This window comes from Panthera uncia, chromosome E3 (genome assembly GCF_023721935.1).
Source record: "Panthera uncia isolate 11264 chromosome E3, Puncia_PCG_1.0, whole genome shotgun sequence".
NCBI lineage: Eukaryota > Metazoa > Chordata > Mammalia > Carnivora > Felidae > Panthera > Panthera uncia.
Window position 1 is genome coordinate 1,960,679 of NC_064815.1, and position 13,769 is coordinate 1,974,447.

Sequence of the window (13,769 nt, forward strand, 5' to 3'; positions counted from 1 at the left end):
TTATTTTTTTGAGACAGAGAGACAGAGCATGAACGGGGGAGGGGCAGAGAGAGAGGGAGACACAGAATCTGAAACAGGCTCCAGGCTCTGAGCCATCATCAGCCCAGAGCCCGACGCGGGGCTCGAACTCACGGACCGCGAGATCGTGACCTGAGCTGAAGTCGGACGCTTAATCAACTGAGCCACCCAGGCGCCCCAGAGATAAGAGTTTTTTAATACTAAACCACGGTGTTGGCAAAGATAGAGGAGCATGTGTGTTCATACACTGCTCATAGGTAAGTAGCAATAAGGAAATAGTTTTTTGAGGTGTGTGTGTGTTAAGGAGGCTCCACACCCAGTGCGGCAGGGCTTGAGCTCACGACCCTGAGTCAAGACCTGAGCTGAGATCAAGTGTCCGACACTTAACTGCCTGAGCCACCCAGGTGCCCAGGGGAAATAGTTTTAAAATGGTAGGTAACGTTTAACCCATTTAGTCCCCTGGGAGAGGAAAGCAGAGACTCAGAGAAATTCCGTAACTTTCTCAGAACCTTGGTGCTAGCAAGTGGCTGAACCTGGCTTTGAGCTAAGCCTGGCTGGCCCCAAAAGTTACAACCTTAACCACTATGTTAGTTATTTATTGCCATATAACAAATAGCCCTGGGGCGCCTTGGTGGCTCAGTCGGTTGAGCAACTGACTTCGGCTCAGGTCATGATCTCACAGTTTGTGAGTTTGAGCCCCACATCGGGCTCTGTGCTGACAGCTCAGAGCCTGGAGCCTACTTCGGATTCTATGTCTCCCCATCTCTCTACCCACCCCCCCATGCTCATGCTCTATGCCTCTCTGTCTCTCAATAATAAATAAACGTTAAAAATATATTTTTTTAAATAGCCCTAACTTAGCTGGTTAAAATAATGCACATTTATTATGTCACAGTTCCTGTGGTCTAGGAGTCAGTGCTGTGGTCTCATCGGAAGGCTCACCGTGGAAGCTGGGGGTTCCGCTTCCAAGCTCACTCTCGTGACGCTGGCTGGATTTGGTTCCACATGGACATCTCCACAGCGCAGCTCACAGCCTGGCACCCGTGTTCCCCGGAGGGAGGGAGGGTGCTTCAGCCCACCACCACACCCACGGTGTTTAGGTGTTTGTGTGGCATCTCCACCCATGAACCGCTGTGGAGCCCTTAGACACGGTGGTGTATCAGTGCTCCCAGCGGCATTGTTTCTTGCCCCTCCCTCACAATCACTGATAATCTGATGTCGGCAAATAGAGCGCAGAGACTGGGAGACTGGACAGCAAAGCCGTTATGTCTGGGTGGTGAAATTACCGATACCTTCCTCAATGAACATGTTCTCAAAAACTTCAGTGGGGTGCTGCCTCCATGAGAGCAGGTGAAAGAAAGGGCTGGAAGTTTGCTACTCAGTGGCGACATAGTGCACAACTCCCCTCTGGCCGTACCGGACCTGCGATGCATTTGGCAAAAGACCCGAACAGCCGAGAGAGTTCCCGCCCCCTTTGGAGAGAACAGAGTGCCCAGGAGAGTAACTGAGAAGGAAACCCTGGATCATCAGGCACATCCTCAGCCCGCAGTCTCCCTCCCGGCAGGTGCAGACATAGATTGTGCTGAGCGAAAGGACCGCCAGAGTTTTAGAAGGAAACGAAGAACCACTGGAGATGGACCGTCCCCTACGTCTCCATCATCCACTGTGAGGGGCCTGTCTCCTCCTTTCCAAGTCCGTGGCCATGTCTCTGCTCCAGATGCCTCAGCTCAGGTGAAACGAGATGCCACCATCTCCTGAACGACACCAGAATGGAACTCTGTGTCCCGAGGCTGTGGCCTGTGATGTGTCTGAGGAATTACGGCAAGCTCATAGGACAGTGAGGCTTGTCCTTTTATCCGGCCATTACTGCAACACTGTCCTTCTCAGAGCTAACAGAAGGTCTCCAGGAGCCTAAGAAGCAAAGTTCTCCGTGGAGCGAGGAAATACCAGGAACAGGGGGACGGCTCCCCCTTCACAACAGCCCCCCTCCCCCGAGCACAAATTTAAAAGGTGAAGACCACCCACAGGCAACAGCTGGTCTGCCACGATTGCCGTTTGCATGGGACACCCCCTTGGAGAAGGACCCCCCACGCCCCAGCTGACCAGACTGCACGGCAGCCAGAACCCGCTCCGACATCTGCTGGAATGAGGGAAAACGAGGAGGAAAAACAGGAAGAAGAAGGCTCATGTTCCCAAGAACAGTGACACCAAACAGGATGTGTTTGCCACTGAACCTGCAAGAAAGTAAAAACAGGAAAGCCAGCTGGAGCAGGAAGAGTTACAGCCCTCACGTGGGAAGTGGCCCAGAACAAGAGTGTCAGAGGGGAGAAGTCCTAGAAGTTTCAGTCCTCGGTTTCAAGGAGTGCCCATGGATTCTTCTGAATCTGGGACAAGAGAAACCAGACAGTCCTTCTGGAAAGGATATCTGAGACCCCTACAGAGCAAAACTCATTAGAAACTCCTCATTCTGATTGTGATGGAGTTGACTCCACCAGTGAGATTGGGAGTCGCTGTGAGATGGTGTCCCTGTACGTGTGGCAAAAACTCACACCTTCACGAAGGGATCAAAGAACTCTTTATAAGTATCCTCAGAGCCAGGAGATGCTGACGAGCCCCCCGAAGGAGCCTTGAGGGGCCCCAAGCCACATCGAATGCCATTCACATACTGGGGAACTTTCCTGTTCAGCAGAGCAAACCGGCCGAGCTTGTATCTGGCAAGTCAGAAGAGCGTTGGCCACGTCTCCGAAGTGAGCTGCCTCCTGGGTACTGAAAGAATGTTGCCCTTTACGCTGGTTCCAGTGGCCACACCATCCGCTGCTACAGTGTTAAGACAGGAGAGTGTGTGCAACAGCCTCAGCTACAAGAGGAGTTCTCTGCCTTCGTTCTAGATGGCGAATCCTCTCTGCGGGAAAAGCAGGTGGCACTGTGGTCACCTTCAACCTGAAGAACAATAAATGACTTGAGATCTTTTTTTTAAGGTTTATTTTGAGAGAGAGCGTGCACTCACGCAAACAGGGGAGATGCGGAGAGGGAGGGAGAGAGAGAGAATCCTGAGCGGACTCCATGCTCAATGCAGAGCCCGACGCAGGGCTCAGTTGCATGGACCGTGAGACCATGACCTGAGCCACAATCAAGAATCGGGCACTCAACCTCCGGAGCCACCCAGGCGCCCCACGACTTGAGATCTTTGAACGCTGTGGCCCTCGGGCTGTCAGCTGTCTTGCCACAGTTTAGGAAGGTGCCCCAAAGGTGCTCATGGTCAGGCCTCACATTCTGTAGCATTAAATGCACGGAATGGATTCCTGCTCTGGGTCCTCCAGAGGGCCCCAGCAAACCGAGCTTTGCGCGAAGCGGGTGCATGACCTTGTGTTCAGTGGCTGCAGCCCTGATCAGTCCACCCATGCCCACAGCATCCGTACTGGTGACCGTGTGTGGGTCTGTGAAACTCACGATCTCACAGTGACTGTGTCGGATCCTAGGAACAGCAATGGTGACCACTTGCCTGGAGAAATGTGTCCTTGTCTGTGAGTTACGTTGCCACGAGCAATTGCAAGTTTATGGAGGACACAAAGGCAAGACTGTGTGCACGACCTTCCCTGAAAGTATGATTTATACCGGCTGATATGGCTATATTAGCCTCACAGCCTGAATGCTGATATGATGCCAGCATTCAGGCTGTGAGGCTAAATCCGCTGCAAAATTTCCGCTGTCCGTGGCACGGTTACGCTCTGATATTCAGCGTGTGTAGATCATTCACAACCACATTTGCTCACTGACCACACGAATCCAAATGTTCAAACCCTGATACGTTGCTGGAAGACTTGTGATGCTCTTTCTCGCTGCTGGGAGAGGATCCAAAGAGGCTGAACAACATGCTGAGGATATGGGGATAACACAGAACCGGTTCAGGAAGCTTCTGGCCTCCCCCGTCTTGGGAAGAGGGTTCCAGCCAGGTGTGCCTCCAGTATGAGTCTGGGCACCTGTATGGGATGATAGGTTACACTGCATGTTCTTCCTGGAGGTCTATCAGACGTAAACAGATTCTACGGAACGACACTTCTCCGGGACAGCGTGGAATATAGCAATTTAGGCTACTGGTATTCTCCAGATGTTTATTAAAGATACAGATCTTAATTGGTTAAAAAAAAAAAAATAGGGTGGACAGTTGGGGAGGGGGAGATTTTTTAAAAGAAGAGCCGAGCACCCAACTCCGATCGAACTTGACCTTGACTTTGGCCTGGCTCACATATGGAGCCCTTGCTGTTTGGGAAAACAGCATTCATTTATTACTCTCAGTATAAAGATCAAGAGAACATTAAACGCATCTGATGGCTGTTTCTATAGCTTGGAGTTAAACATTGACTCCAGTTGGTCAAGGCCGCGAGGGTGGCCGGCCTCGTTTCAGAGGCAGAGGGCTGGGCTGGACTTCCCCACCGTGCCAGCTCTCCCGGCTGTGCTGCGTCGTTCGTGAGTGAAAATGCCGGATGGTTCAGTATAAACGTTTCATTTCAAAGACCGGCGCAAGATGACGTGAACAGCGTCACTTATACTCGGAGCGTCTGGGACAGGAGAGGTCAAATGTTCAGCCTAGCTGCCTACTAGCTGCGTGACCGTGGGCAGACAAGTTGACCTTTCTGGGCCTCAGTGTCTGCTTCCGTAACATGGGAGCAATCACAACATCTACCTCCCAGAGGGGATTCAAGCTTAAGTGAGGCAATCCGCGTGCAGTGCTCAGGACGAGGCCTGGCACGCAGAGTCACATGCCTCTCTCCTCATGTGACTTGATGGAAGTGATCCCAGGGAATTTAAATTGTGCTCTTTCTTCTCATGGCTTACGGCACTATATATTATCATTAAGAGAACATTCTTTGTATTGGAATTTGGCTATTTTCCTCTACAGGAGGTCAAAGTTGAGATAGTGTAGGAAAGGCAAAAGTATTGGACCTGGGTTCACATCTGAGCTCTGCAACTCACTAGCTGTGTGGCCTTGGGAAAGTCGCTTCACCTCTCTGCTCCTCATCTATAACCTGAGAACCATCACTCGACAGGGCTGTGGATGGATTAACACAGATGGGAGATGGGAGTCTGCCTGCCTAGCACGCAGTGGATGCTGAATCCGTGTTTGCTACCCCGTCTCCCCTTGTTCGATAGCACGAACCCAGCAAACGTACTGGGCTGTGGTTTCCAGGATCTCTGCCCAGAGCCCCTGGGCCCTCTTCCATCCACACCCGCGAAGACTTGGCACATGGAAGGAACCCACGCAGCTCTCGGTACAGACCTGTCTGCCTGGCACCTGGCCCTCAGCTTCCCCGTCTCGTGCCTGACCCGTCCCCAGTCCCCAGGGACGGGTTCTCGCCCTCTCTCCACTCCCCGCCCTGCGTCTGCCCGCAGCCTTGGCATCCCCGTACTTGTAGCCCCACCAGACCCCACTCACCCCGTCATTCCCCTGAGACCCTTTCAGCCGCAGCTCCCACTGGGACCTGCTTCCGGGGCCAGCATTTCCATCCTGCAGACCCCGGGACATCTGACTGCCGCAGCATGGCGTCAGGACACTTTCTGGAGAAGGAAGAGAGGACTTGCGTGTCCTCATTGGAGGATACCTTGCAAACTTTGAACTTTGCACTCTCCCCCTTACTGGAAACAAAGCAGGATCAGCACCACTTAAGAACTGTTTTTATCCAAACACACGTCCCCGTGTTATGCAGGTCTAGCTGGAATCGGTCTTGACCTGTAGCCCTGAGTTCTGGCCAAGGAAGAAATAAACAGCTTAATGTAAAAAAGAAGTCATCAGTGTGTTCCACGACCTTTTAGCTCTCTGCTAATGGAACAGACTCGAGGGACTCCCTTTTCATTTTAAGATCAAACAGAAGACAATAAAAGCCAGCTGCCTCATGCCTTGAAATAAGGGCAGCGTTGGATTTTAACTGGACTTTATGTTCACAGGGTTCCATTGTGTTACATAATTAATTCAAAAACCCTCTTTGATATCCAAAGCAATTATGGAAAATTAAGAATGCATTTAAATAGGTTTTTTCATATCATTGCTTTGTATAGCTTGGCACACTGTGTGTGTGTGTGTGTGTGTGTGTGTGTGTGTGTGTGCGCGCGCGTGACAGAGAGGGATGGAGGGAGAGACCTATCCTAGAATGGTTCTTTGCTTCTCTGAGTTTTGGTTTTCTCTCTTATGTAAAGGAAATAATAATACAGTGTCTAGTTATTCCCCAGTCTAATGGAAGGTGGCAAGAAAGAGGAAGGAACATTTCCCAGCTGCCACACATGTCCTGGGAAGGCCAAAGACGAGCAGAGACGTTGAAGGGATTCTGGGGGTTACTGACGGTTAGTCACCCCACACTTACCATGGTAGGTTCTCCACAGCTGTCTTTCAGTAAGGGATCAAGCCTGGGGGGCGCCTGGGGGGCTCAGTCAGTTAAGCATCTGACTCTTGGTTTTGGCTCAGGTCATGATCTCACCATTCTTGGGAAAGAGCCCTGTGTTGGGCTCTGTGCTGGCAGCTCAGAGCCTGCTTGGAATTCTTTCTGTCTCTCTCTCTCTCTCTCTCATTCTGCCCCTCTCCCACTCACACTCTCTCTGTCTCTCTCAAAATAAATAAATAAACTTAAAATAAAAACATTTTAGGGGCACCTGGGTGACCTTAAGTGTCCGACTTCAGCTCAGGTCATGATCTCACGGTTCGTGGGTTCGAGCCCCATGTCGGGCTCTGTGCTGACAGCTCAGAGCTTGGAGCCTGCTTCGGATTCTGTGTCTCCCTCTGTCTCTGCCCCTCCCCTGCTCACGCTCTCTCAAAAATGATAAATGTCATTTTTAATTCTTTTTAAAAAGACTTGGGATTAAGACTGCCCTTTACTTCAGCAACATGCTGAGCTCAAAAGCCTTGTGGGTCTAGCCTGGGAACTCCCCTCTCTACATTTATTACCATGCAAAAGTGTGAAATGGATCTCAACCAGTGACTTGTACCCAACACTTTTTTTTTTAATAAAAAGCATCTGTAAGTGGGGACCACCTGTATTGAGCCATTTGATTATTCACTCCCAGGTGATTTCTGAATGTCACAACTCGGGGCACAACTCAGGGCGAGGTGATGCTGGCATCCAGCCAAACATCCTCCAGGGCACAGGACGACCCCCCAACAGAGTTATCTGGACCCAAATGTCAGTGGTGCTGCTGAGAAACTCTTGTCTCTATGTACTTTTGGATATACACTTGCATACGGATTAAATTTTGACAAAATTTGGGTAGTTTTTATAATCTGACCTTTCACATGCTAATGCCACGGGCACCTTTCCATGTCCATAAATATTCAAACTGCCCACCTCAGTCCCATGAACAGATACCTGATGTTCCTTGTCCACGAAATGGTGGAAGGTGTCATAGTCTGTTTAGCTGCCCTCCACTGTTTTTTTGTTAAAAGATAGTACTAGGATGAATATTTTAACCTACATTTTTGTGTACTGGTCCCATCATTCTCTTAGGATGAACCCTGAAATGAGATGCCTCAGTCGAAAGGAATAGGAAGGCAGCATCAGCTGGTACTCACGCCAACGGGACATGAGAATGCCTGTTTGCCTACAACTTCACTAGCACTGGGCTTTCCTGTTTTTTAGAATCAATGTTTTGGTGGTGCCCAGGTCTGGCCAGACTCTGTGTGTGTGGGTGGTCTGGCTCAGATGGGGTTGAGGTCCTGGCATGGCCTCCGTTGGGGACGTTGGGCATCTGTTAGAGCAGAATTCTCATACCTACCGTCTCCAGGGATCCTCATCATCTCTCTTTACTGCCAGGCTCCAGACACATCAGTCAGGCCGCAGCCAAAATCGACGTCGAATTTGATTATGACGGGCCCCTGATGAAGACCGAAGTCCCTGGGCCTAGATCTCGGGTGAGTTGAGCACACTTGAGCGGTGTTCTTAAGAACAGAGTGAGAAGGGTCCATGAGGCAAGAACACAGCCGAGCTTAGAGACCTGTATTCTTAGCTGCTTTCAGAGAGCTTACCACTAGAGTTCCAAGACATTCTGCCATAACAAGTCAAAGAAGGCTTCTCGGAGGAGATGTATCCGTTATTTGTTGTCACAGTACTGCTGTGTAACAAACGAGCACAAAACCTCCGTAGCATACAGCTTGCTGCTGCATCTAGGGTTCACTGGGAGTTAGCCAGGCAGCTCTGGTGGGTCCATCTATGTTCCCGTGGGATGACTGGCCACTGTGGGATGATCTAGGCTAAGCTTGTCTTGGCCAGTGCAGTGACGTGGCACTGCTCCATATGTCTCTAGCATCCTCCAGCAAGCGGGGCCGGGCTCGTCCTCACGGTGATGGCAGAGGTGACCGCACGAGGAGTCTCGTGAGGTCTAGGCTCCACTCTGGTCTGCCACCACTCCTACCTCATTCTCTTGACCTTGAAACCAAGTCAGATGGCAATGCTAGATGGCGGAGGGCGAGGTAGCTAAGGCCCTTGGTCTTGACCTTGAAGGATAAAAAGGAAGAATTCACCAGAGGAGTGCATTCTGTTGTAGACCCAGTGGAGAGAGCTGTGCAGGGTGACAGGACGTGGCATATGAGACACACTGGGATAGATGTTATTGTGTGAGATGGGAGAGGCACAAGACGAGTCTGATGAGGGAGGCTGGGACTCCTCCTCAAAGATACTACAAAGCCTGTATATTACACCCTTCAGGAGGCTGATTAACCTTGACTCTGTGTTGTGATGTACAATACTGTTTCTAATGTTCGCACCTAAAAAATAGCAGTGTAAACCTTTTTAATACACACTGGCTTTTTTCTCTGCAGGTTTTGCAGATTTTTATCTGCAGTGTCACTTTTTTTTTTTTTTTTTTTTTTTACTGTCAGAAGATGCCCCTTTTTGAAAAATAAGATCAAAACAGAGGAAGGCAAACCATAAGAGACTCTTAATACAGAGAACAAGCTGAGGGTTGCTGGAGGGGAGGTGGGTGGGGAAATGGGGTAAATGGGTGATGGACATTGAGGAGGGCACTTTTTGGGATGAGCACCGGGTGTCCTGTGTAAGCAATCAGTCACTGGGTTCTACTCCTGAAGCCAAGACTACACTGCACGATAACTAACTTAAGAATAAAAAAAATTTAAAAAAAAAGAAATTCAAAAGAACATGTATATAACTTACTGAGATGAATGTGAGAGTTTAGCAGTTTTGTGGGCACAAAAGTCATTTGGCATCTATATCTTCCAGCAACAAGCAGAAATGAATTTTTTAGAAGATGACAGTGTTAATTATAATTACTATATACTCCTTAACCTACCGTGTTTCTACGTGACTGTCCATTCTTATCGAAACTAATGCAAAAATGTTAGTTTCTAACTAGTGTTCTAACAAGTTTCTAACTTGTTTCTTCCAGTCTTCATTTCCTTGTGAAGACCCCCCATGTCATGTAAAACTTAGATTTGTATGCTTTTCTCCTGTTTAAAAAAAAAAAAAAAAAAAAAAAAAAAAAGATAGGCCTTTTGTCATTGCAACCACTTTATAAATCCAGAAATCTTTGTATTAATGCAAGTGATTATAGTTGTTTTGATAGTGTTTTGCTAGCAGAAGGAGAGACTTTTTCATGCATATTTCTCTGGAGGAGAGGCAGATTTTCATTTCATAGTGGAGAAGTACCTGGAATAATTTTTTATATTCTTGTCATTGCTATTGGTTGACTTTAGGCTGGATTATTTTTAGAGATTAAATACTTGTAATAGCAAAGCAACTAGGTCCCAATTCCCAATTTATAATTCCCAATTTCTATATGTACATGTGGTTTATGGAGTGTTTAGATTATCATTACAAATCGTTCTTTGATGTGCGAGTTTCTGTTTTCAATTGATTTTATATTTTCTAACAGGGTGTTAAAGCCTTTTTCCCCCCAAAATAAAAGGGGAACCTATGCTTTTATGAGCACCAGATAAACCCCTTGTGCTTAAATTTTTTTGTGTGTTAAATATTTTAGTTTATTTTATTATTATTTTCCAAGTTGCTAAATCCCTGCTATCCTGGTAATGTAACTGGCAGGAATAGTTTCCTGCCAATTATTTATATTAAGCAATTTTTAAATATTTATAATATTGTTGGCTAATTGACTGTGAAGTTATTGGTATAAGTGGTGGGGGAGGGGGAGACGCCCCAAGACCTGGGAAGATATGAAAGACTTGAAGCTAGTTGGGCAAGAGTGTGTCCTTGCTCTAATGCTTTGTTATTCTTGCCTGCAGGAGTTAATGAAACAGCTGAATATGATTCAGGTAAGTGAGGATGAGCTCACCCTCCAAGCTTCTCGGTTATGACTTAGCTGAGAGACACACTTCCTCTGTGCTGGCTCTTTAAAAAAAAAAAATGCAACTTTGTTCTAAACCTTTTTTGTTTTTTTGCTTCTAATTTCCCTTGTGAGTTCTTCTTTGACTCATTTGTTACTTATATGGTGTTTAATTTCCACTTTTTGGTGAGCTTCTCCTTTCTGTTACTCATTTCCAATTTCATTCTGTTGTGGTTGGAAAATATATTTTGCGTGAATGCAATCCTCTCACTGAGGCTTTTATATGGTCTGTCTTGGAAGATATTCCCCAGGCACTTGAGGACAACGTGTACTCTACCACTATTGGGTGGAGTGTTCTTTAAAAGTGTCTGTGGGATCTGTCGGTTGAGAGTGTTGTTCCAGTCTTGGTTCCTTGTTAATCTTCTTTTTTTTTTTAATTTTTTAATGTTTATTTATTTTTGAGAGAGAGAGACAGAGAACTAGGAAGGGCAGAGAGAGAGGGAGACACAGAATCCTAAGCAGGCCCCAGGCTCCAAGCTGTCAGCACAGAACCCAGCACAGGGCTGGAACCCACGAACTACAAAATCATGACCTGAGCTGAAGTGTGACACTTAAATGCCAGAGCCACCCAGGCTCCCCTTCCTTGCTAATCTTCTGCCTGGTTGTTCTATACACTATCAAAAATCAAATATTAAATTTGCCAGCCATTCTCTTATAACTATATTTTTCTTCTATGCTGCCCATTTTTGCTTCCTGTATTTTGGGGCTCTGTTATTGGGTGCTTACATGTTTATAATTGTTATATCTTCTTAGTGGACTTCACCTCCAGAAGCATTTTTGTTTCTTTGTTTTACAGGTGATTTTGTCTAATTAGTATAAACCATTTCAGCTTTCTTAGGATTGCTCTGAGAATCATGTACTCTTCTCCATCCTTTTATTTTTAACATATTTGTATCCTTGAATCAAAAGTATGTCTCATGTAGACAGCATATAGTTGTATCTTTTTATCCAGTCAGACAGTTTCTGATTTTTTATTGGGTTGTTTCATGTGCACACAGTTAATGTATTACCTATATGGTGGTATTTACATCTTCCATTTTACCTTTTGTGCTCTCTGTGTCTCATATTTTTTGTTCCTCTTTTTTTTTTACATTCAGTGGATATCTTCTAATGTACCATTTTCATTTCTTTCATAGTTACTATATATTTTTCAGTTTTCTTCGTGGTTGCTCTAATGCTTACCATGTACATCTTAACATCAGAATCTTCTTCAGATTTATATCTGAACCTTCTGTTGCTATAATATATAAAACACATACAGAAAAATTCATAAAATACTAATTCACAGCTTAATAAACCATTATAAAGCAAACCATTCATGTAAGCAACCAAATATACCCTCTGTGTGACCATAGAATGGACAAAACATGGCTTACCTCACCAGTTCAAGCTTCATCCCAAAAGATGGGGAGTCTAGGGGATTGTAGCGATCCTGAACCAGTCTCTACTTTCCCCAAGAATGCAGACGCTGTGCATTTTTTCTGCAATTACGAAGAGAGCCGAGGCAATTACCTGGTCGATGTGGATGGCAACCGGATGTTGGACCTTTACTCCCAGATTTCCTCTGTCCCCATAGGTAAGAGCTGGGAAATCCACCCTTGGATGTATGTCCTCTCTCTGTTAGTTGTGGCCGTCCTGACTTTAGTTGCTCCCTCCAGCAGGCCCATCCCTGTGTGTTGCCAGACTCTTTCCTCAAGGGCAGAGAAAAAGAACAAGTCATGGGTAGAGGGTCTATCATAGGGACTTTAGATGTCTTCTCTTATTTATTCTTCCTGGAAAACCCGCAAGGTGAGTGTGTATTAATACCCCCATTTTGTTGATAGATAAGCAAAGCTCAGAGAGGGGATTGATGCAGCTTGCGGGGGAAGCATGGCCAGGATGTGAACCCAGGTCTGCGGGACCACAGCCTCCAATATCAGCTGTCTTAGGTTAGGTCTCTTGGAAGAAGAGCCTGAGGCAGGGGTTCTGTGCAAGTCACTTATTAAGGGCACACTCTCAGGAGACTGGGGAGGCAGGGAAAGGCTAAGAAGGATGAGGTTTCAGCCAGAGACTAGCCACAGCCTGATCCCACAATGGGGGGTGGGGGGGGTGGCTCTGGAACATGAATTGCACCCTAGAGTTGGTCCCAGACTGTGCCAAAGAGGCTGGCCTTTTTGTACCCAGTGCTAGTCAGTCATTGCCCATTAGCTGCCAGAAGGAAGCGCGTGGCTCATCTTTTGGGCCAAGGAGCTTCCATTCACCAAGGGCAGATTTCCAGAGAAGGAGGTGGCTGGAGCCATTCCCGACCCCCACGTGGGCAGCCAGGAGAGGGGTGGCCACCTAGTCAAGGTGAGCAGTGGGGGGCCACGGCCGCGTCTGCCTCACCAGGCTCACCTCCAGGCTCGCTGCCGGAGGAGGGCACGGCAGACGTGGGGCGCGTAGGGCTGATTCAGACACGCAGGTTGCGGCTGTGCTTAGTGGTCTGTGGGCTAAGCGTCTCGTCTGGTGAAGCCTGTCCCTTGGTGCGTGATGCCAGCCCCTGTTTATTTCCCGTTAAGATGCGATTAGACACTAAGGTGACTTGTTCTTTTTGGGAAGCCCGTCATTCAGAGATGCTTTGGCCTCTGAAGGTGTCTGGGGTTCTGTGATTTGCACAACCTGGTCCGTGCTCTGTGTCGGAGTGGAAGGGCCAGGCTTATCGGCCACGGGCTGCAGGCCATTCTCTTCCCAGCTGGCTCCTCCCTGCCCCCCCAAGCCCCCGAGGGCCTCCCTCACTTCTCAACCCCAGCCGGCCGCCAAACGTGTGGGGTCCTGGGGAACAGGCCGGCACAATTTGGGAAAATACTGGGAGCTGTGAAAGTTTTCTTGCGGCCATTTTCTTCCCCTATCTCTAGTCTTTGATGGGATTTTTTTTCTAACTGGTCACTACTGGGGATGTGCCAGATGCCTGACACATTGCTAAGCACCTTACATGTTATCCCGTTAGACCCCTGCAGCAGCCCCATAACATCGGGCCTTTCATCATCGTCTCCACCTTGCCCACGGGGGCCAGGTTTCAAGAGGCCATGGGGTCTGCCCAGCATGTCCAGGGAGCCCAAGGATTTGAACCAAACAGTGTCTGCCTTCTAAGTTTACTCCTGTGATAGCCACCTCGCAGACGGCCACCCCTGCCCTGCAGTGCGGGGGTCCCACGGCTTTGAAAGCTCAGGCGTGGATTTTCCTGATCCATATGGACTGGCTTTGCTCTCATCTCTCCTTCTGAAGCCACTAAGACAGGCTGCATCTGTGACTTAGTAAGATTTCCCTGGAACTGGCTTATCTACTGAGGCAAGAAAGTCATAAACACCCAAGCAGCACAATAAAGAACCAGAACTGAAGGCCTCTGGCCACAGTATGGCTGGAAAAAAACCCACAGAAGCCTGCTTCCTTGACTAACA

The 13,769-nt window shown here is 47.9% G+C and overlaps 1 protein-coding gene across 2 annotated transcripts in view; it reads left to right on the plus strand.

Moving 5' to 3' along the window:
* ABAT (4-aminobutyrate aminotransferase) overlaps positions 1-13,769 on the plus strand; it is an 89,819-nt gene that overhangs the window by 47,180 nt on the left and 28,870 nt on the right. For both annotated transcript variants that reach the window (XM_049638208.1, XM_049638209.1), the window contains exons 3-5: positions 7,815-7,912; positions 10,253-10,282; positions 11,812-11,929. In XM_049638208.1, the coding sequence (XP_049494165.1) occupies positions 7,815-7,912; positions 10,253-10,282; positions 11,812-11,929 (246 nt within the window). The remainder of the gene's footprint in view (positions 1-7,814; positions 7,913-10,252; positions 10,283-11,811; positions 11,930-13,769) is intronic.